Source organism: Oncorhynchus mykiss, chromosome 13, assembly GCF_057628025.1.
Source record: "Oncorhynchus mykiss isolate SJ-2025 chromosome 13, ASM5762802v1, whole genome shotgun sequence".
NCBI lineage: Eukaryota > Metazoa > Chordata > Actinopteri > Salmoniformes > Salmonidae > Oncorhynchus > Oncorhynchus mykiss.
Window position 1 is genome coordinate 80,494,527 of NC_143034.1, and position 21,941 is coordinate 80,516,467.

At 39.7% G+C, this 21,941-nt stretch overlaps 2 protein-coding genes across 5 annotated transcripts in view; one reads left to right on the forward strand and one right to left on the reverse strand.

Moving 5' to 3' along the window:
* LOC118937868 (stonustoxin subunit beta-like) overlaps window positions 1-21,941 on the forward strand; it is a 397,513-nt gene that overhangs the window by 250,980 nt on the left and 124,592 nt on the right. The window lies entirely within an intron of this gene.
* LOC110512533 (NLR family CARD domain-containing protein 3-like) overlaps window positions 1-21,941 on the reverse strand; it is a 223,892-nt gene that overhangs the window by 34,960 nt on the left and 166,991 nt on the right. Inside the window, exons 1-2 of one of the 3 annotated variants that reach the window (XM_036939589.2) lie at window positions 8,374-8,500; window positions 5,196-5,339 (exon numbers count right to left, since the gene is read on the reverse strand). In XM_036939589.2, coding sequence (XP_036795484.2) covers window positions 5,196-5,323 — 128 coding nt within the window. In that variant the 5' untranslated portion in view covers window positions 5,324-5,339; window positions 8,374-8,500. Of the gene's footprint in view, window positions 1-5,195; window positions 5,340-8,373; window positions 8,501-21,941 lie in introns of those variants that run through there. The other 2 variants (XM_090197870.1, XM_090197869.1) reach the window with 2 other exon arrangements.

Below are 21,941 nucleotides of genomic sequence, written 5' to 3' on the forward strand. Positions count from 1 at the left end.
CAGAGAAATCAGTAGTACTGCTAGGTTTTACACAGTAATAATATATATCTGCCTCACTCTCAGAGAAATCAGTAGAACTGCTAGGTTTTACACAGTAATAATATATATCTGCCTCACTCTCAGAGAAATCAGTAGAACTGCTAGGTTTTACACAGTAATAATATATATCTGCCTCATTCTCAGAGAAATCAGTAGTACTGCTAGGTTTTACACAGTAATAATATATATCTGCCTCATTCTCAGAGAAATCAGTAGAACTGCTAGGTTTTACACAGTAATAATATATATCTGTCTCACTCTCAGAGAAATCAGTAGTACTGCTAGGTTTTACACAGTAATAATATATATCTGCCCCACTCTCAGAGAAATCAGTAGTACTGCTAGGTTTTACACAGTAATAATATATATCTGCCTCACTCTCAGAGAAATCAGTAGTACTGCTAGGTTTTACACAGTAATAATATATATCTGCCCCACTCTCAGAGAAATCAGTAGTACTGCTAGGTTTTACACAGTAATAATATAGATCTGCCTCACTCTCAGAGAAATCAGTAGTACTGCTAGGTTTTACACAGTAATAATATATATCTGCCCCACTCTCAGTGAAATCAGTAGTACTGCTAGGTTTTACACAGTAATAATATATATCTGCCCCACTCTCAGAGAAATCAGTAGTACTGCTAGGTTTTACACAGTAATAATATATATCTGCCTCACTCTCAGAGAAATCAGTAGTACTGCTAGGTTTTACACAGTAATAATATATATCTGCCCCACTCTCAGAGAAATCAGTAGTACTGCTAGGTTTTACACAGTAATAATATAGATCTGCCTCACTCTCAGAGAAATCAGTAGTACTGCTAGGTTTTACACAGTAATAATATATATCTGCCCCACTCTCAGTGAAATCAGTAGTACTGCTAGGTTTTACACAGTAATAATATATATCTGCCCCACTCTCAGAGAAATCAGTAGTACTGCTAGGTTTTACACAGTAATAATATATATCTGCCTCACTCTCAGAGAAATCAGTAGTACTGCTAGGTTTTACACAGTAATAATATATATCTGCCTCACTCTCAGTGAAATCAGTAGTACTGCTAGGTTTTACACAGTAATAATATATATCTGCCTCACTCTCAGTGAAATCAGTAGTACTGCTAGGTTTTACACAGTAATAATATATATCTGCCTCACTCTCAGTGAAATCAGTAGTACTGCTAGGTTTTACACAGTAATAATATATATCTGCCTCACTCTCAGTGAAATCAGTAGTACCGCTAGGTTTTACACAGTAATAATATATATCTGCCTCACTCTCAGAGAAATCAGTAGTACTGCTAGGTTTTACACAGTAATAATATATATCTGCCTCACTCTCAGAGAAATCAGTAGAACTGCTAGGTTTTATACAGTAATAATATATATCTGCCTCACTCTCAGTGAAATCAGTAGTACTGCTAGGTTTTATACAGTAATAATATATATCTGCCTCACTCTCAGAGAAATCAGTAGTACTGCTAGGTTTTATACAGTAATAATATATATCTGCCTCACTCTCAGAGAAATCAGTAGTACTGCTAGGTTTTATACAGTAATAATATATATCTGCCTCACTCTCAGTGAAATCAGTAGAACTGCTAGGTTTTATACAGTAATAATATATATCTGCCTCACTCTCAGTGAATCAGTAGTACTGCTAGGTTTTACACAGTAATAATATATATCTGTCTCACTCTCAGAGAAATCAGTAGTACTGCTAGGTTTTACACAGTAATAATATATATCTGCCTCACTCTCAGAGAAATCAGTAGTACTGCTAGGTTTTACACAGTAATAATATATATCTGCCTCACTCTCAGTGAAATCAGTAGAACTGCTAGGTTTTACACAGTAATAATATATATCTGCCTCACTCTCAGAGAAATCAGTAGTACTGCTAGGTTTTACACAGTAATAATATATATCTGCCTCACTCTCAGAGAAATCAGTAGAACTGCTAGGTTTTACACAGTAATAATATATATCTGACTCACTCTCAGTGAAATCAGTAGAACTGCTAGGTTTTACACAGTAATAATATATATCTGCCTCACTCTCAGAGAAATCAGTAGTACTGCTAGGTTTTACACAGTAATAATATATATCTGCCTCACTCTCAGAGAAATCAGTAGTACTGCTAGGTTTTATACAGTAATAATATATATCTGTCTCACTCTCAGAGAAATCAGTAGTACTGCTAGGTTTTACACAGTAATAATATATATCTGCCTCACTCTCAGTGAAATCAGTAGAACTGCTAGGTTTTACACAGTAATAATATATATCTGCCTCACTCTCAGAGAAATCAGTAGAACTGCTAGGTTTTACACAGTAATAATATATATCTGCCTCACTCTCAGAGAAATCAGTAGTACTGCTAGGTTTTACACAGTAATAATATATATCTACCTCACTCTCAGAGAAATCAGTAGTACTGCTAGGTTTTACACAGTAATAATATATATCTGTCTCACTCTCAGAGAAATCAGTAGTACTGCTAGGTTTTACACAGTAATAATATATATCTGCCTCACTCTCAGTGAAATCAGTAGAACTGCTAGGTTTTACACAGTAATAATATATATCTGCCTCACTCTCAGAGAAATCAGTAGTACTGCTAGGTTTTATACAGTAATAATATATATCTGCCTCACTCTCAGAGAAATCAGTAGTACTGCTAGGTTTTACACAGTAATAATATATATCTGCCTCACTCTCAGTGAAATCAGTAGAACTGCTAGGTTTTACACAGTAATAATATATATCTGCCTCACTCTCAGTGAAATCAGTAGAACTGCTAGGTTTTACACAGTAATAATATATATCTGCCTCACTCTCAGTGAAATCAGTAGTACTGCTAGGTTTTACACAGTAATAATATATATCTGCCTCACTCTCAGTGAAATCAGTAGAACTGCTAGGTTTTACACAGTAATAATATATATCTGCCTCACTCTCAGTGAAATCAGTAGTACTGCTAGGTTTTACACAGTAATAATATATATCTGCCTCACTCTCAGAGAAATCAGTAGTACTGCTAGGTTTTACACAGTAATAATATATATCTGCCTCACTCTCAGAGAAATCAGTAGTACTGATAGGTTTTACACAGTAATAATATATATCTGCCTCACTCTCAGAGAAATCAGTAGTACTGCTAGGTTTTACACAGTAATAATATATATCTACCTCACTCTCAGTGAAATCAGTAGTACTGCTAGGTTTTATACAGTAATAATATATATCTGTCTCATTCTCAGTGAAATCAGTAGTACTGCTAGGTTTTACACAGTAATAATATATATCTGCCTCACTCTCAGTGAAATCAGTAGTACTGCTAGGTTTTACACATTAATAATATATATCTGTCTCATTCTCAGAGAAATCAGTAGTACTGCTAGGTTTTACACATTAATAATATATATCTGTCTCATTCTCAGTGAAATCAGTAGTACTGCTAGGTTTTACACAGTATTAATATATATCTGTCTCATTCTCAGTGAAATCAGTAGTACTGCTAGGTTTTACACAGTAATAATATATTATACAGTCAAATGTAACAAATAAATACATGGTTAATAAGGATCTGTATAAATGATGCACTTTTAACATCAATATTTAAATATTTTAATATAATAATTCAATACAGTAATATGAGCTCTGTATGTAAAACACTTATATTTGACATTTTATTCATTTAGCAGATGTTTTTATCCAGGGTCCAGTTTCCCAAAAGCATTTAAAGTTCATCATTAGAATCTTCATAGGGGCTTAAATCTCTGAATGAATAATTTTGCACGCCCAATTTTTCAGTTTTTGATTTGTTAAAAAAGTTTGAAATATCCAATAAATGTCGTTCCACTTCATGATTGTGTCCCACTTGTTGTTGATTCTTCACAAAAAAATACAGTTTTATATCTTTATGTTTGAAGCCTGAAATGTGGCAAAAGGTCGCAAAGTTCAAGGGGCCCGAATACTTTCCCAAGGCACTGTATATTCTATATTTACTGTTTACTCAGACACTTCCTAACCTCCTATAAAGGGTTCTATATATATTCTATATATACTGTATACTCAGACAGGCTAACCTCCTATAAAGGGTTCTATATCTATTCTATATGTACTGTATACTCAGACACTTCCTAACCTCCTACAAAGGGTTCTATATATATATTCTATATATACTGTATACTCAGACACTTCCTAACCTCCTACAAAGGGTTCTATATATATATTCTATATATACTGTATACCCAGACACTTCCTAACCTCCTATAAAGGGTTCTATATATATTCTATATATACTGTATACTCAGACAGGCTAACCTCCTATAAAGGGTTCTATATCTATTCTATATATACTGTATACTCAGACACTACCTGACCTCCTATAAAGGGTTCTATATATATTCTATATATACTGTATACTCAGACACTTCCTAACCTCCTACAAAGGGTTCTATATATATATTCTATATATACTGTATACTCAGACACTTCCTAACCTCCTACAAAGGGTTCTATATATATATTCTATATATACTGTATACCCAGACACTTCCTAACCTCCTATAAAGGGTTCTATATATATATTCTATATATACTGTATACCCAGACACTTCCTAACCTCCTATAAAGGGTTCTATATCTATTCTATATATACTGTATACTCAGACACTTCCTAACCTCCTACAAAGGGTTCTATATAGAACTTTAGTGGTTCTGTATATTCTAGGAAGATAGAACCATTTTGGTTTAAACAGGAGTGAAGAGTGTGTTGATATAACGGATATATTGTCAGAATTCAGCTTGTAACAACGATCAGAATAAAAACTATAAAGTTATGCCTGCCAACATATTAGATCATAATTAAAAGGCTAAATGATTGTGTCATGCTAAAATTTTATAGAGGTGTGCGTGTTTGCTGGTGACACAACCACATATCACAGTCTAATATACAGGATACAAACATTCCATTACAGCTATATAGCATTTTGCGAAACAAAAATTCATACACAAAAAACTATGAATTAAAATCTTAGAACAACAATATTTTACAGACAAGGTTCTCCTGAGCAATACTGTCTGATAAATAACAAATGTGAAAAAATTGTGGAAACACGTTTTAGAAACAAACAACATTGTAATCTCACCTCTTAGCTTTGGTGTCATGTTCCCCAGATAGTCTCATTTTCGAGGCAGGGCCCCCGTCCTCTCTCTCCCCAGAGAGACTCATTTTAGAGGCAGGGTCCCCCTCCTCTCTCTCCCCAGAGAGACTCATTTTAGAGCACTGACCCCTAAACAGAGATCCAACATGTTGGTTGTGGTTAACACAGTGTCAACTAAACAGAGATCCAACATGTTGGTTGTGGTTAACACAGTGACAACTAAACAGAGATCCAACCTGTTGGTTGTGGTTAACACAGTGACAACTAAACAGAGATCCAACATGTTGGTTGTGGTTAACACAGTGACAACTAAACAGAGATACAACATGTTGGTTGTGGTTAACACAGTGACAACTAAACAGAGATCCAACATGTTGGTTGTGGTTAACACAGTGACAACTAAACAGAGATCCAACATGTTGGTTGTGGTTAACACAGTGACAACTAGACAGAGATCCAACATGTTGGTTGTGGTTATTAACACAGTGACAACTAAACAGAGATCCAACATGTTGGTTGTGGTTAACACAGTGACAACTAAACAGAGATCCAACATGTTGGTTGTGGTTAACACAGTGACAACTAGACAGAGATCCAACATGTTGGTTGTGGTTATTAACACAGTGACAACTAAACAGAGATCCAACATGTTGGTTGTTGTTAACACAGTGACAACTAGACAGAGATCCAACATGTTGGTTGTGGTTAACACAGTGACAACTAAACAGGGATCCAACATGTTGGTTGTGGTTAACACAGTAATTCTTGAAGGTCATATGTTCTCTTTTATTCATTATCTCTTAGAAATAAAACATTTACTAACAGACACATCCAAACAGTCAGGTGATTTAATGCATCACATGAATATGTAGTCCTGATTTATATTTTTCACCTTTTGTCCATAATAATAATAATAATAATATAATAATAATAATAATATATAATAATATTAATAATAATGTCTCACTTTCTCTTTTAATAATTTATCTCATTCTAGTGTGTTGCTTTGTTCAACAGGTATGATATTATGATGCTGTTACTGAATTCAGTTCATAATATTAATGTTAAGAAAAGTCTGTTCAGTGGTTTCATACCAAATTACACAGGAAGCAGGAGCTCATTGGAATTTAGAAAACAACAAATGTTCTGATATTCTGAAAGACGACTTACAACTTATACATAAAAAATATACTAATTGTAAAATAACCGCGATATACGAATATATGAACAACATGTTATAATGTGACTTGACTACACCCAGTAAGCTATATGAACAACATGTTATAATGTGACTTGACTGCACCCAGTTAGCTATATGAACAACATGTTATAATGTGACTTGACTACACCCAGTTAGCTATATGAACAACATGTTATAATGTGACTTGACTACACCCAGTTAGCTATATGAACAACATGTTATAATGTGACTTGACTACACCCAGTTAGCTATATGAACAACATGTTTTAATGTGACTTGACTACACCCAGTTAGCTATATGAACAACATGTTATAATGTGACTTGACTACACCCAGTTAGCTATATGAACAACATGTTTAATGTGACTTGACTACACCCAGTTAGCTATATGAACAACATGTTATAATGTGACTTGACTACACCCAGTTAGCTATATGAACAACATGTTATAATGTGACTTGACTACACCCAGTTAGCTATATGAACAACATGTTATAATGTGACTTGACTACACCCAGTTAGCTATATGAACAACATGTTATAATGTGACTTGACTACACCCAGTTAGCTATATGAACAACATGTTATAATGTGACTTGACTACACCCAGTTACCTATATGAACAACATGTTATAATGTGACTTGACTACACCCAGTTAGCTATATGAACAACATGTTATAATGTGACTTGACTACACCCAGTTAGCTATATGAACAACATGTTATAATGTGACTTGACTACACCCAGTTAGCTATATGAACAACATGTTATAATGTGACTTGACTACACCCAGTTAGCTATATGAACAACATGTTATAATGTGACTTGACTACACCCAGTTAGCTATATGAACAACATGTTATAATGTGACTTGACTACACCCAGTTAGCTATATGAACAACATGTTATAATGTGACTTGACTACACCCAGTTAGCTATATGAACAACATGTTATAATATGACTTGACTCCACCCAGTTAGCTATATGAACAACATGTTATAATGTGACTTGACTACACCCAGTTAGCTATATGAACAACATGTTATAATGTGACTTGACTACACCCAGTTAGCTATATAAACAACATGTTATAATGTGACTTGACTACACCCAGTTAGCTATATGAACAACATGTTATAATGTGACTTGACTACACCCAGTTAGCTATATGAACAACATTTAATAATGTGACTTGACTACACCCAGTTAGCTATATGAACAACATGTTATAATGTGACTTGACTACACCCAGTTAGCTATATGAACAACACGTTATAATGTGACTTGACTACACCCAGTTAGCTCTATGAACAACATGTTATAATGTGACTTGACTACACCCAGTTAGCTATATGAACAACATGTTTTAATGTGACTTGACTACACCCAGTTAGCTATATGAACAACATGTTATAATGTGACTTGACTACACCCAGTTAGCTATATGAACAACATGTTATAATGTGACTTGACTACACCCAGTTAGCTATATGAACAACATGTTATAATGTGACTTGACTACACCCAGTTAGCTATATGAACAACATGTTATAATGTGACTTGACTACACCCAGTTAGCAATATGAACAACATGTTATAATGTGACTTGACTACACCCAGTTAGCTATATGAACAACATGTTATAATGTGACTTGACTACACCCAGTTAGCTATATGAACAACATGTTATATTGTGACTTGACTACACCCAGTTAGCTATATGAACAACATGTTTTAATGTGACTTGACTACACCCAGTTAGCTATATGAACAACATGTTATAATGTGACTTGACTACACCCAGTTAGCGCCATTTAGTATGATTGAACTGTCACGTAGCTGTCCCAGGTGAAATGGACTGTTAGATCTGAGTGTTTTACTGTCATTCACTATACTAAAATAACACCAGACATTTAATGTCTCTACACACTTTATAATAATCCCTGGGAAGATTCTTACCTTGTAGCCTGAATTCACAACCAGAACATGTCAAGTCATTGAGATATTTTCCGTTGTGCTGAGAGAGAACCTTCCTGATGACAAGTGTCTCTGTATCTATGTTCTAGGTTCAGTTGATCTTTGGATGCAATAATATTTGGTCAAAGTCTAGTGACACAACACCATAGTATATCATAACCATAACAGCAGTTTAACCTTTGGCCAGTAAAGGCCATGGAATATTATAACATGTAGAATCATTATGATGATCCAGGTTCATACTATAAATGTAGAATCATTATGATGATCCAGGTTCATACTATAACATGTAGAATCATTATGATGATCCAGGTTCAATATATCTCTATATATCTCATGTTAGGTTAATGGACCATGGAAACCTACTGAGAATCTGCCATACAGAGAGAGATACAAATGAACATGATTAACATACATGAAACCTTGTTAAACACAACTCCATTTATGTTGTTCTCTCTGTTTACAGGACTAGAAGTCTGGTTAAAACACATCAATACAGAATGAATTATATGTCTTCAAACCTTAGACTCATGTCCATCAACATGCTGGCTTCACCCCAACCCAACCCAACCCCAACCCAACCCAACTCTAACCCAACCCCAACCCTAACCCAACCCCAACCCTAACCCAACCCAACCCAACCCAACCCCAACCCAACCCCAACCCTAACCCAACCCTGTTTTTTTTTAACTATATGATAATAAAAGTTACGTTTTAATTGAAGATGTGGAGGTTTCTAGAGGGAACTGGGAGAAAAACACTCCAGCTGGAGAGTCTGTACCCGAACTGCAACCCATAACTTTTTAATCTGCACATCTGAGTCCACAGAATTGAACAACATCGACCCCAGGACTTATAAAAAGACCCAGACTCAGAATCCAGACTCAACCTCTCTAACTCCAGCCTTAACAAGGCGAACTGAACAACATCGACCCCAGGAGTTATAAAAAGACCCAGACTCAGCATCCAGACTCCACCTCTCTAAAGACCCAGACTCAGCATCCAGACTCAACCTCTCTAAAGACCCAGACTCAGCATCCAGACCACCTCTCTAAAGACCCAGACTCAGCCTCCAGACTCCACCTCTCTAAAGACCCAGACTCAGCATCCAGACTCAACCTCTCTAACTCCAGCCTCAACAAGGCGAACTGAACAACATCTACTCAAGGAGTTATAAAAAGACCCAGACTCAGCATCCAGACTCCACCTCTCTAACTCCAGCCTCAACAAGGCGAACTGAACAACATCTACTCAAGGAGTTACAAAAATACGTTTAGGGTTTGGCTCCAACATCGACGGCCTCCATCTTCAACACCCAGACTCTACCTCTATTTCAAACCCCAGCCTCAACAACAAGGCGGTAAGAACCCCCACTGAGCAGCACATCGTCTCCTGCTGCCAAGAAATTCACATCTTGCAATTAAAACACACACCCGTCCGGTTAATGCATGCTGTCCTGCCCCTACTAGGGAACGACACCCACCCTAACAGGTATAGGAAACCATGCAGTCCCTTATGAGTACAGTAACGCAGCAACGCAGTAGTAGAGCCCAACAACCCCTTACCAACAGAGTCTTACAACCCCCCACTAATAGAGTCCCACACCCCCCTCTCAGCAGACAGCCACGCCTAAACCAACCCCCTGATGAGGCAACCAGGCAACCATCAAAACTGTACTTCAAATTGATACAGGCCATCCATCATAAAGCAATCATTGATAAAGCCATCTCAGGCCGAAGGTTCCCTAGTGGCATGCTGAGACAGGTGAGCAGACTCACCAATTAGATCAAGGCATCCTCACCCACAGATTACACTGCAACCCAAGTACTACAGAACACACAGCAATGGATGAACAATAACATGAACATATTACAAATACACTACCAGACAGTTATCAAATCACTCACACAACCACCCAATACATTCAACACTCTTGCATTGCACATAGTTGTGGGCTGGGCGCATAAGAGATACACACACAAACTGACACACACTACCATCACTACAGTGGAAACAATGTTGAACCATTCCTTAGAAACTCACGACAGACAACTCCCTAGGGCTACCCTTTCTTACCCCACTACAGAGCTCCCCTTCCCCTCAGTAACCACATTGGCTCCCGGTCCACTGGAACAACAACAGAACCCCTGGCATACAGCCTCAGCTCAAATCCAGGCCCCACAACAGTTGATTTCTCTGCCCACCACTTCAGCACCAGTTTCTTTCTCATCCTCGTTGGAGGACTTCCCTCCATTACCCAAGTTCTCTCCTCTAGTTAAGCATCAGGCTTCTCAAAAACGATCATCCCCATTGGGGACACGCCCTTCCCCAGCACAGTGCTCTTTAAACCAGAAGCCAAATAATCAGTATCCTCCTCTTCCTCAGAAACAATCTTCTACTGAGATAGGGATCCGTACCTCAACACCCTCTTCCCCTGTTGCACCTTCGCAGACACAGATAGATGTCAGCAATATTGGCCCAAACAACTCCACATCTCATTCTAAGAACAACATGGCACCCACTCCCTCCCCATCTCATTCTAAGAACAACATGGCACCCACTCCCTCCCCATCTCATTCTAAGAACAACATGGCCCCCACTCCCTCCCCATCTCATTCTAAGAACAACATGGCCCCCACTCCCTCCCCATCTCATTCTAAGAACAACATGGCCCCCACTCCCTCCCCATCTCATTCTAAGAACAACATGGCCCCCACTCTCTCCCCATCTCATTCTAAGAACAACATGGCCCCCCACTCCCTCCCCATCTCATTCTAAGAACAACATGGCACCCACTCCCTCCCCATCTCATTCTAAGAACAACATGACCCCCACTCCCTCCCCATCTCATTCTAAGAACAACATGGCCCCCACTCCCTCCCCATCTCATTCTAAGAACAACATGGCCCCCACTCTCTCCCTTTCTTCCAAAGTAAAAGGAAAGGAGATTATGAGAACCCCGACCTCCACTTCTCCTCATGACCCACAGAGATTAAACAACCCAGGGACCACCCAGGAGAACAGTATTCAAAGTATCATTGGTCCCCCATCGCCCACCATAGGCTCCAACCTTGAATTGATAACCACTAACACCTCTAATTTAATCCAGGCCCCAGTTGAGTTCCACCATAGGGCCTGCAGCCAGAAACCCTCAATGTTATAGCAACACTCCCCTATCCCCTGGTTAAAACTCCTAAACACAGCAATGTTTCAGTTAAAATCTTGGAAAGGATTTCACCTCTATTGCTCTCACCAACAGGAGGTGCCACATCAGGGGGGGAGATTAGGACTGGGCAGTTCCAGGGGAAAATGACGATTAATGGACAAAACAATGGGCAACAACCCAAAAACAACCAATCTGAGCCCTCCCAAAAAGACACCATGTCACTGCCAGTCCGAGACCCCTGTATAACTGGCGCCTCAACATACTCACCCCAGTTTGAATTCCAACCCCAACCCCAGCCTCAGCCCCAGCACAAACCCCCAACCCCAGCTTCAGCCCCAGCATCAACCCCCAACCCCAACCCCAGCCTCAGCCCCAGCATCAACCCCCAACCCCAGCTTCAGCCCCAGCATCAACCCCCAACCCCAGCCTCAGCCCCAGCATCAACCCCCAACCCCAGCCTCAGCCCCAGCATCAACCCCAACCCCAGCCTCAGCCACAGCATCAACCCCCAACCCCAGCCTCAGCCCCAGCATCAACCCCCAACCCCAGCCTCAGCCCCAGCATCAACCCCCAACCCCAGCCTCAGCCCCAGCATCAACCCCAACCCCAGCCTCAGCCCCAGCATCAACCCCAACCCCAGCCTCAGCCCAAGCATCAACCCCCAACCCCAGCCTCAGCCCCAGCATCAACCCCAGCATCAACCCCAACCCCAGCCTCAGCCCCAGCATCAACCCCAATCCCAGCCTCAGCCCCAGCATCAACCCCAACCCCAGCAACCCTTCAGAAACCATCGTACCATAAAGACAGACCAAAAGGCAAGGTGGCGGATTGGAATTTTAAGGGAAATAAACCAATTCTAGTCTTGGGAGACTCAAATGTTAATAGAATCCCTCCATTTCATAACCCAAACATACAAGTGGACAGTTACCCTGGAGCAACATTTGAACATTTCACAAAGGTTCTGGAGAAAACAGAGGTTCATTTAGACACCAGCATAGTGGCTCTCTCGGTGGGCATAAACAATAAAGGAAAATAACCTCACACTCAACGTCAACAAAACTAAGGAGATGATTGTGGACTTCAGGAAACAGCAGAGGGAACACCCCCCTATCCACATCGATGAAACAGTAGTGGAGAGGGTAGCAAGTTTTAAGTTCCTCGGCATACACATCACAGACAAACTGAATTGGTCCACTCACACAGACAGCATCGTGAAGAAGGCGCAGCAGCGCCTCTTCAACCTCAGGAGGCTGAAGAAATTCGGCTTGTCACCAAAAGCACTCACAAACTTCTACAGATGCACAATCGAGAGCATCCTGGCGGGCTGTATCACCGCCTGGTATGGCAACTGCACCGCCCTCAACCGTAAGGCTCTCCAGAGGGTAGTGAGGTCTGCACAACGCATCACCGGGGGCAAACTACCTGCCCTCCAGGACACCTACACCACCCGATGTCACAGGAAGGCCATAAAGATCATCAAGGACATTAACCACCCGAGCCACTGCCTGTTCACCCCGCTATCATCCAGAAGGCGAGGTCAGTACAGGTGCATCAAAGCTGGGACCGAGAGACTGAAAAACAGCTTCTATCTCAAGGCCATCAGACTGTTAAACAGCCACCACTAACACTGAGTGGCTGCTGCCAACACACTGACACTGACTCAACTCCAGCCACTTTAATAATGGGAATTGATGGGAAATGATGTAAATATATCACTAGCCACTTTAAACAATGCTACCTTATATAATGTTACTTACCCTACATTATTCATCTCATATGCATACGTATATACTGTACTCTATATCATCGACTGTATCCTTATGTAATACATGTATCACTAGCCACTTTAAACTATGCCACTTTGTTTACATACTCATCTCATTTGTACATACTGTACTCGATACCATCTACTGTATCTTGCCTATGCTGCTCTGTACCATCACTCATTCATATATCCTTATGTACATATTCTTTATCCCCTTACACTGTGTACAAGACAGTAGTTTTGGAATTGTTAGTTAGATTACTTGTTATTACTGCATTGTCGGAACTAGAAGCACAAGCATTTCGCTACACTCGCATTAACATCTGCTAACCATGTGTATGTGACAAATAAAATTTGATTTGATTTGATTTGATTTGATTTGATATGGATTTGATTTGATATGGATAATGACCCATACAAAACATCAATCAAACAGATTGCACAAGGAAGCAAGAGTCACTTTCCCAAATGCAATTATTTACATCCCCATTATTAACCACTCACACCTCCTTTCACCAGATCGAAAACGAAACCTCAGTCATTAACGGTTAGATCACCACACATGGCCCATTTCTCTTGGAGATACAGACCTGATACACTGGACAACAACCACAGCAGACCTCATGTTTAAGAATTAATCAGAACCAACCAAGACACCCTTCACAACTATCACACCCAGGCAGATAGAGAGGACAACATCGCCCGCATCAAAAGACAAGCCATAAAATAACTTATAAACAACCTTCACATAATATTGAAACCGGCAGATAAGGGATCTAAAACAGTGATCGTACATAAACATCAATACACATACGAGGCAAATAGACAGTTATCCAACACCAAGTATTATGTACCAATAGGAAACAGCCTACAACCACAGACCCAGACTAAATTACGTAGAATCATACAAACACTTTATGAAAAACGGCACATCACGAAAAAACAACCAGACTTTCTATTTGGACCAGACACTCCACCACCTAGACTGTTTTACCTGCTTTGCAAAATTCATAAAGAACCATAAACCTGGACTATTCCCTATGAAGTTCCTCCTGGCAGGCCAATCGTATCAGACTGTAATAGCCAATCATACAACATAGCCCAATATATTGATCATCATATCAACCCTCTCCACTAGACACCCCAGCTACCTCAGACACTTATCACTTTCTTGAGAAGATCAAACCCATAGTTGTTCTCTCCCAAACATATATATTCACTATAGACATTGATAGCTTATACACTAACATAAATACAGCAACAGGAGTACAGACGGTCAGAAATATTTTCCATGCACACCCAGATATCAGTAGACCAGACAATGAAATACTACAATTATTAGAAATCAGCCTCACACACAATGACTTTATATTCAATGATAAGCACTACTTACAGGTGGAGGGAACAGCTATGGGCAAGAAATTTGCCCCGGCATATGTAAACATTTACATGGCTGAATGGGAGAGAGAGGCATTGGCCAAGTGCCCACATCAACCTACATTCTATTACAGATTTCTAGACGACATTATAGGAGCCTGGCCTCATGATATCCAACTATTCACTGAATTCATTAGCATTCTCAACAGTCACCACCCATCCATTAAGGTTAAATACATAATAGATCCATGTGAAGTACACGTATTGGATACTACAGTTTTCTTTAATCACATAAATCAGTCTCAAAAAAAGAATATTCACTAAAGTTTATTTCAAACCAGCAGATACACATGCTTTACTCCACAAACAGTTATCACCTGTTACAGGAATTACATTCCTATTTGTTTTACTACCCAATTAAAATTAAACACTCTGTCAATTCCTAAGAATTTGTAAGACTCTTATTTGCATGAAATGGACAGAGACAAGTCTCAAAATCTATCAGCAGCATTTATTCTCGAGAGTACTGAACATGATACAGTTTACCACAGATTATAAACTGAAAATGACGTCATTAGTTTTCTTACTACCCCGTCTCATATCCGCTCCAGTACAATGTCTGTATGGTTCTCAAGACTTAGATAATTTATGTTCCGAGCCAAGGTCTGCAAAAAGCATTCTAGCCAGTCTGGCTATAAATTCATTCATTTCTACCAAGGAACAGACAGTCATTGTTCTAATTCTTGATTATATTTACATACATTATAGTCAGTACTAGGGTTAAAAAAAAAATCATACATCTATACAGTAACATAATAGTATTCTGATTAGTCAGTCCTGATTGAAATGTATACATAATTAGTCATTATTGATAATATTTCCCTTAACAAGAATACAAGGGATAGAATACAATACATTACCATTCTATCAGGTATAGAATACAATACATTACCATTCTATCAGGTATAGAATACAATACAATACCATTATATCAGGTATAAAATACAATACAATACCATTATATCAGGTATAGACTACAATACATTACCATTCTATCAGGCGTAGAATACAATACATTACCATTATATCAGGCATAGACTACAATACATTACCATTATATTAGGTACAGAATATAATACAATACCATTCTATCAGGTGTAGAATACAATACATTACCATTCTATCAGGTGGTAGAATGAAATGAGCGATGACTTATATATCAGAAGACAAGGATATGAACTATGTTAGAAGAGTGGAGACTGTGGTGAAGTCCAGAGTTAGGGAGGTTAGTTAGAACAGCATCTAAGGGAAGAACAGGAGACAGTGGAGAAGTCCAGAGTTAGGGAGGTTAGTTAGAACAGCATCTAAGGGAAGAACGGGAGACAGTGGTGAAGTCCAGAGTTAGGGAGGTTAGTTACAGCAGAATCTAAGGGAAGAACAGGAGACAGTGGAGAAGTCCAGAGTTAGGGAGGTTAGTTACAGCAGAATCTAAGGAAAGAACAGGAGACAGTGGAGAAGTCCAGAGTTAGGGAGGTTAGTTACAGCAGAATCTAAGGGAAGAACAGGAGACAGTGGAGAAGTCCAGAGTTAGGGAGGTTAGTTACAGCAGAATCTAAGGGAAGAACAGGAGACAGTGGAGAAGTCCAGAGTTAGGGAGGTTAGTTACAGCAGAATCTAAGGGAAGAACAGGAGACAGTGGAGAAGTCCAGAGTTAGGGAGGTTAGTTACAGCAGAATCTAAGGGAAGAACAGGAGACAGTGGAGAAGTCCAGAGTTAGGGAGGTTAGTTAGAACAGAATCTAAGGGAAGAACAGGAGACAGTGGTGAAGTCCAGAGTTAGGGAGGTTAGTTAGAACAGAATCTAAGGGAAGGACAGGAGACTGTGGTGAAGTCCAGAGTTAGGGAGGTTAGTTACAGCAGAATCTAAGGAAAGAACAGGAGACAGTGGAGAAGTCCAGAGTTAGGGAGGTTAGTTACAGCAGAATCTAAGGGAAGAACAGGAGACAGTGGAGAAGTCCAGAGTTAGGGAGGTTAGTTACAGCAGAATTTAAGGGAAGAACAGGAGACAGTGGAGAAGTCCAGAGTTAGGGAGGTTAGTTACAGCAGAATCTAAGGGAAGAACAGGAGACAGTGGAGAAGTCCAGAGTTAGGGAGGTTAGTTACAGCAGAATCTAAGGGAAGAACAGGAGACAGTGGAGAAGTCCAGAGTTAGGGAGGTTAGTTAGAACAGAATCTAAGGGAAGAACAGGAGACAGTGGTGAAGTCCAGAGTTAGGGAGGTTAGTTAGAACAGAATCTAAGGGAAGGACAGGAGACTGTGGTGAAGTCCAGAGTTAGGGAGGTTAGTTACAGCAGAATCTAAGGGAAGAACGGGAGACAGTGGTGAAGTCCAGAGTTAGGGAGGTTAGTTACAGCAGAATCTAAGGGAAGAACAGGAGACAGTGGTGAAGTCCAGAGTTAGGGAGGTTAGTTACAGCAGAATCTAAGGGAAGAACAGGAGACAGTGGTGAAGTCCAGAGTTAGGGAGGTTAGTTAGAACAGAATCTAAGGGAAGAACGGGAGACAGTGGTGAAGTCCAGAGTTAGGGAGGTAAGTTAGAACAGAATCTAAGGGAAGAACGGGAGACAGTGGTGAAGTCCAGAGTTAGGGAGGTTAGTTACAACAGAATCTAAGGGAAGAACAGGAGACAGTGGTGAAGTCCAGACTTAGGGAGGTTAGTTAGAACAGAATCTAAGGGAAGAACAGGAGACAGGGGTGAAGTCCAGAGTTAGGGAGGTTAGTTACAGCAGAATCTAAGGGAAGGACAGGAGACAGTGGAGAAGTCCAGAGTTAGGGAGGTTAGTTACAGCAGAATCTAAGGGAAGGACAGGAGACAGTGGAGAAGTCCAGAGTTAGGGAGGTTAGTTAGAACAGAATCTAAGGGAAGAACAGGAGACAGTGGTGAAGTCCAGAGTTAGGGAGGTTAGTTAGAACAGAATCTAAGGGAAGAACAGGAGACTGTGGTGAAGTCCAGAGTTAGGGAGGTTAGTTACAGCAGAATCTAAGGGAAGAACAGGAGACAGTGGAGAAGTCCAGAGTTAGGGAGGTTAGTTATGTACAGGAGACAGTGGTGAAGTCCAGAGTTAGGGAGGTTAGTTATGTACAGGAGACAGTGGTGAAGTCCACAGTTAGGGAGGTTAGTTATGTACAGGAGACAGTGGTGAAGTCCACAGTTAGGGAGGTTAGTTATGAACAGGAGACAGTGGTGAAGTCCAGAGTTAGGGAGGTTAGTTACAACAGAATCTAAGGGAAGAACAGGAGACAGTGGTGAAGTCCAGAGTTAGGGAGGTTAGTTAGAACAGAATCTAAGGGAAGAACGGGAGACAGTGGAGAAGTCCAGAGTTAGGGAGGTTAGTTACAGCAGAATCTAAGGGAAGAACAGGAGACAGTGGTGAAGTCCAGAGTTAGGGAGGTTAGTTAGAACAGCATCTAAGGGAAGAACGGGAGACAGTGGTGAAGTCCAGAGTTAGGGAGGTTAGTTACAACAGAATCTAAGGGAAGAACAGGAGACAGTGGAGAAGTCCAGAGTTAGGGAGGTTAGTTAGAACAGAATCTAAGGGAAGAACAGGAGACAGTGGAGAAGTCCAGAGTTAGGGAGGTTAGTTACAGCAGAATCTAAGGGAAGAACAGGAGACAGTGGAGAAGTCCAGAGTTAGGGAGGTTAGTTACAGCAGAATCTAAGGGAAGAACAGGAGACAGTGGAGAAGTCCAGAGTTAGGGAGGTTAGTTAGAACAGCATCTAAGGGAAGAACAGGAGACAGTGGTGAAGTCCAGAGTTAGGGAGGTTAGTTATGTACAGGAGACAGTGGTGAAGTCCAGAGTTAGGGAGGTTAGTTAGAACAGAATCTAAGGGAAGAACAGGAGACAGTGGTGAAGTCCAGAGTTAGGGAGGTTAGTTATGTACAGGAGACAGTGGTGAAGTCCAGAGTTAGGGAGGTTAGTTAGAACAGAATCTAAGGGAAGAACAGGAGACAGTGGAGAAGTCCAGAGTTAGGGAGGTTAGTTAGAACAGCATCTAAGGGAAGAACAGGAGACAGTGGTGAAGTCCAGAGTTAGGGAGGTTAGTTAGAACAGAATCTAAGGGAAGAACAGGAGACAGTGGAGAAGTCCAGAGTTAGGGAGGTTAGTTAGAACAGCATCTAAGGGAAGAACAGGAGACAGTGGTGAAGTCCAGAGTTAGGGAGGTTAGTTATGTACAGGAGACAGTGGTGAAGTCCAGAGTTAGGGAGGTTAGTTAGAACATAATCTAAGGGAAGAACAGGAGACAGTGGTGAAGTCCAGAGTTAGGGAGGTTAGTTATGTACAGGAGACAGTGGTGAAGTCCAGAGTTAGGGAGGTTAGTTAGAACAGAATGTAAGGGAAGGACAGGAGACTGTGGTGAAGTCCAGAGTTAGGGAGGTTAGTTACAGCAGAATCTAAGGGAAGGACAGGGAAGGACAGGGAAGGGAAGAAACGTTATGACATTGATGTTATGATGCAATAAACAGGTAAAATAGGAGAGAATGTTAGATGTTCTGTAAACAGTAACAACACATGACCTCTATCTGACCTGAACCTAGTTATTATAGATGTTCTGTAAACAGTAACAACCCATGACCTCTATCTGACCTGAACCTAGTTATTATAGATGTTCTGTAAACAGTAACAACACATGACCTCTATCTGACCTGAACCTAGTTATGTTAGATGTTCTGTAAACAGTAACAACACATTACCTCTATCTGACCTGAACCTAGTTATTATAGATGTTCTGTAAACAGTAACAACACATGACCTCTATCTGACCTGAACCTAGTTATTATAGATGTTCTGTAAACAGTAACAACACATGACCTCTATCTGACCGGAACCTAGTTATTATAGATGTTTTGTAAACAGTAACAACACATGACCTCTATCTGACCTGAACCTAGTTATTATAGATGTTCTGTAAACAGTAACAACACATGACCTCTATCTGACCTGAACCTAGTTATGTTAGATGTTCTGTAAACAGTAACAACACATGACCTCTATCTGACCTGAACCTAGTTATTATAGATGTTCTGTAAACAGTAACAACCCATGACCTCTATCTGACCTGAACCTAGTTATTATAGATGTTCTGTAAACAGTAACAACACATGACCTCTATCTGACCTGAACCTAGTTATGTTAGATGTTCTGTAAACAGTAACAACACATTACCTCTATCTGACCTGAACCTAGTTATTATAGATGTTCTGTAAACAGTAACAACACATGACCTCTATCTGACCTGAACCTAGTTATTATAGATGTTCTGTAAACAGTAACAACACATGACCTCTATCTGACCGGAACCTAGTTATTATAGATGTTTTGTAAACAGTAACAACACATGACCTCTATCTGACCTGAACCTAGTTATTATAGATGTTCTGTAAACAGTAACAACACATGACCTCTATCTGACCTGAACCTAGTTATGTTAGATGTTCTGTAAACAGTAACAACACATGACCTCTATCTGACCTGAACCTAGTTATTATAGATGTTCTGTAAACAGGAACAACACATGACCTCTATCTGACCTGAACCTAGTTATTATAGATGTTCTGTAAACAGTAACAACACATGACCTCTATCTGACCGGAACCTAGTTATTATAGATGTTTTGTAAACAGTAACAACACATGACCTCTATCTGACCTGAACCTAGTTATTATAGATGTTCTGTAAACAGTAACAACACATGACCTCTATCTGACCTGAACCTAGTTATGTTAGATGTTCTGTAAACAGTAACAACACATGACCTCTATCTGACCTGAACCTAGTTATTATAGATGTTCTGTAAACAGGAACAACACATGACCTCTATCTGACCTGAACCTAGTTATTATAGATGTTCTGTAAACAGTAACAACACATGACCTCTATCTGACCTGAACCTAGTTATGTTAGATGTTCTGTAAACAGTAACAACACATGACCTCTATCTGACCTGAACCTAGTTATTATAGATGTTCTGTAAACAGTAACAACACATGACCTCTATCTGACCTGAACCTAGTTATTATAGATGTTCTGTAAACAGTAACAACACATGACCTCTATCTGACCGGAACCTAGTTATTATAGATGTTTTGTAAACAGTAACAACACATGACCTCTATCTGACCTGAACCTAGTTATTATAGATGTTCTGTAAACAGTAACAACACATGACCTCTATCTGACCTGAACCTAGTTATGTTAGATGTTCTGTAAACAGTAACAACACATGACCTCTATCTGACCTGAACCTAGTTATTATAGATGTTCTGTAAACAGGAACAACACATTACCTCTATCTGACCTGAACCTAGTTATTATAGATGTTCTGTAAACAGTAACAACACATGACCTCTATCTGACCTGAACCTAGTTATTATAGATGTTCTGTAAACAGTAACAACACATGACCTCTATCTGACCTGAACCTAGTTATGTTAGATGTTCTGTAAACAGTAACAACACATGACCTCTATCTGACCTGAACCTAGTTATTATAGATGTTCTGTAAACAGTAACAACACATGACCTCTATCTGACCTGAACCTAGTTATTATAGATGTTCTGTAAACAGTAACAACACATGACCTCTATCTGACCTGAACCTAGTTATTATAGATGTTCTGTAAACAGGAACAACACATTACCTCTATCTGACCTGAACCTAGTTATGTTAGATGTTCTGTAAACAGTAACAACATATAACACCTCTATTTGACCTGCACCTTGTTATTTTCAATTAAGTTCAGTCAGTTTAGTCATTTCCATCGTCAAATTTATAAATTAGTGAATTTTGTAAAAGTTGATGTAAATTACACAAAACCACAAAGCAAGAGATTTGAAATACATGTTTTATTTTTATTCATAAAGGGGCAGAGAGAAGATTTAAACAGATGGAAGCCATGCTCCTGCTAAGTAGGCTTCTATGCCAGAGTTTAAGTTATGTAAGTCAGGAAAAACAAATATTAAAGTTATTTCTTGGATTCTTCCATTTGACCTACTGTATCTTGATGTGGTTTGTTCATTTAGTTGTGTTTTTGTTGGTTTCATTGCAGCGGCAGAAAATGTCAGAGCACCTGGTCCACCTAACTACCATCTCCTAAAGCACAGTCCTGTCACTATACCTGAGAAGGATCTCTCTCATTCACCTGGTCCACCTACCTACCATCTCCTAAAGCACAGTCCTGTCA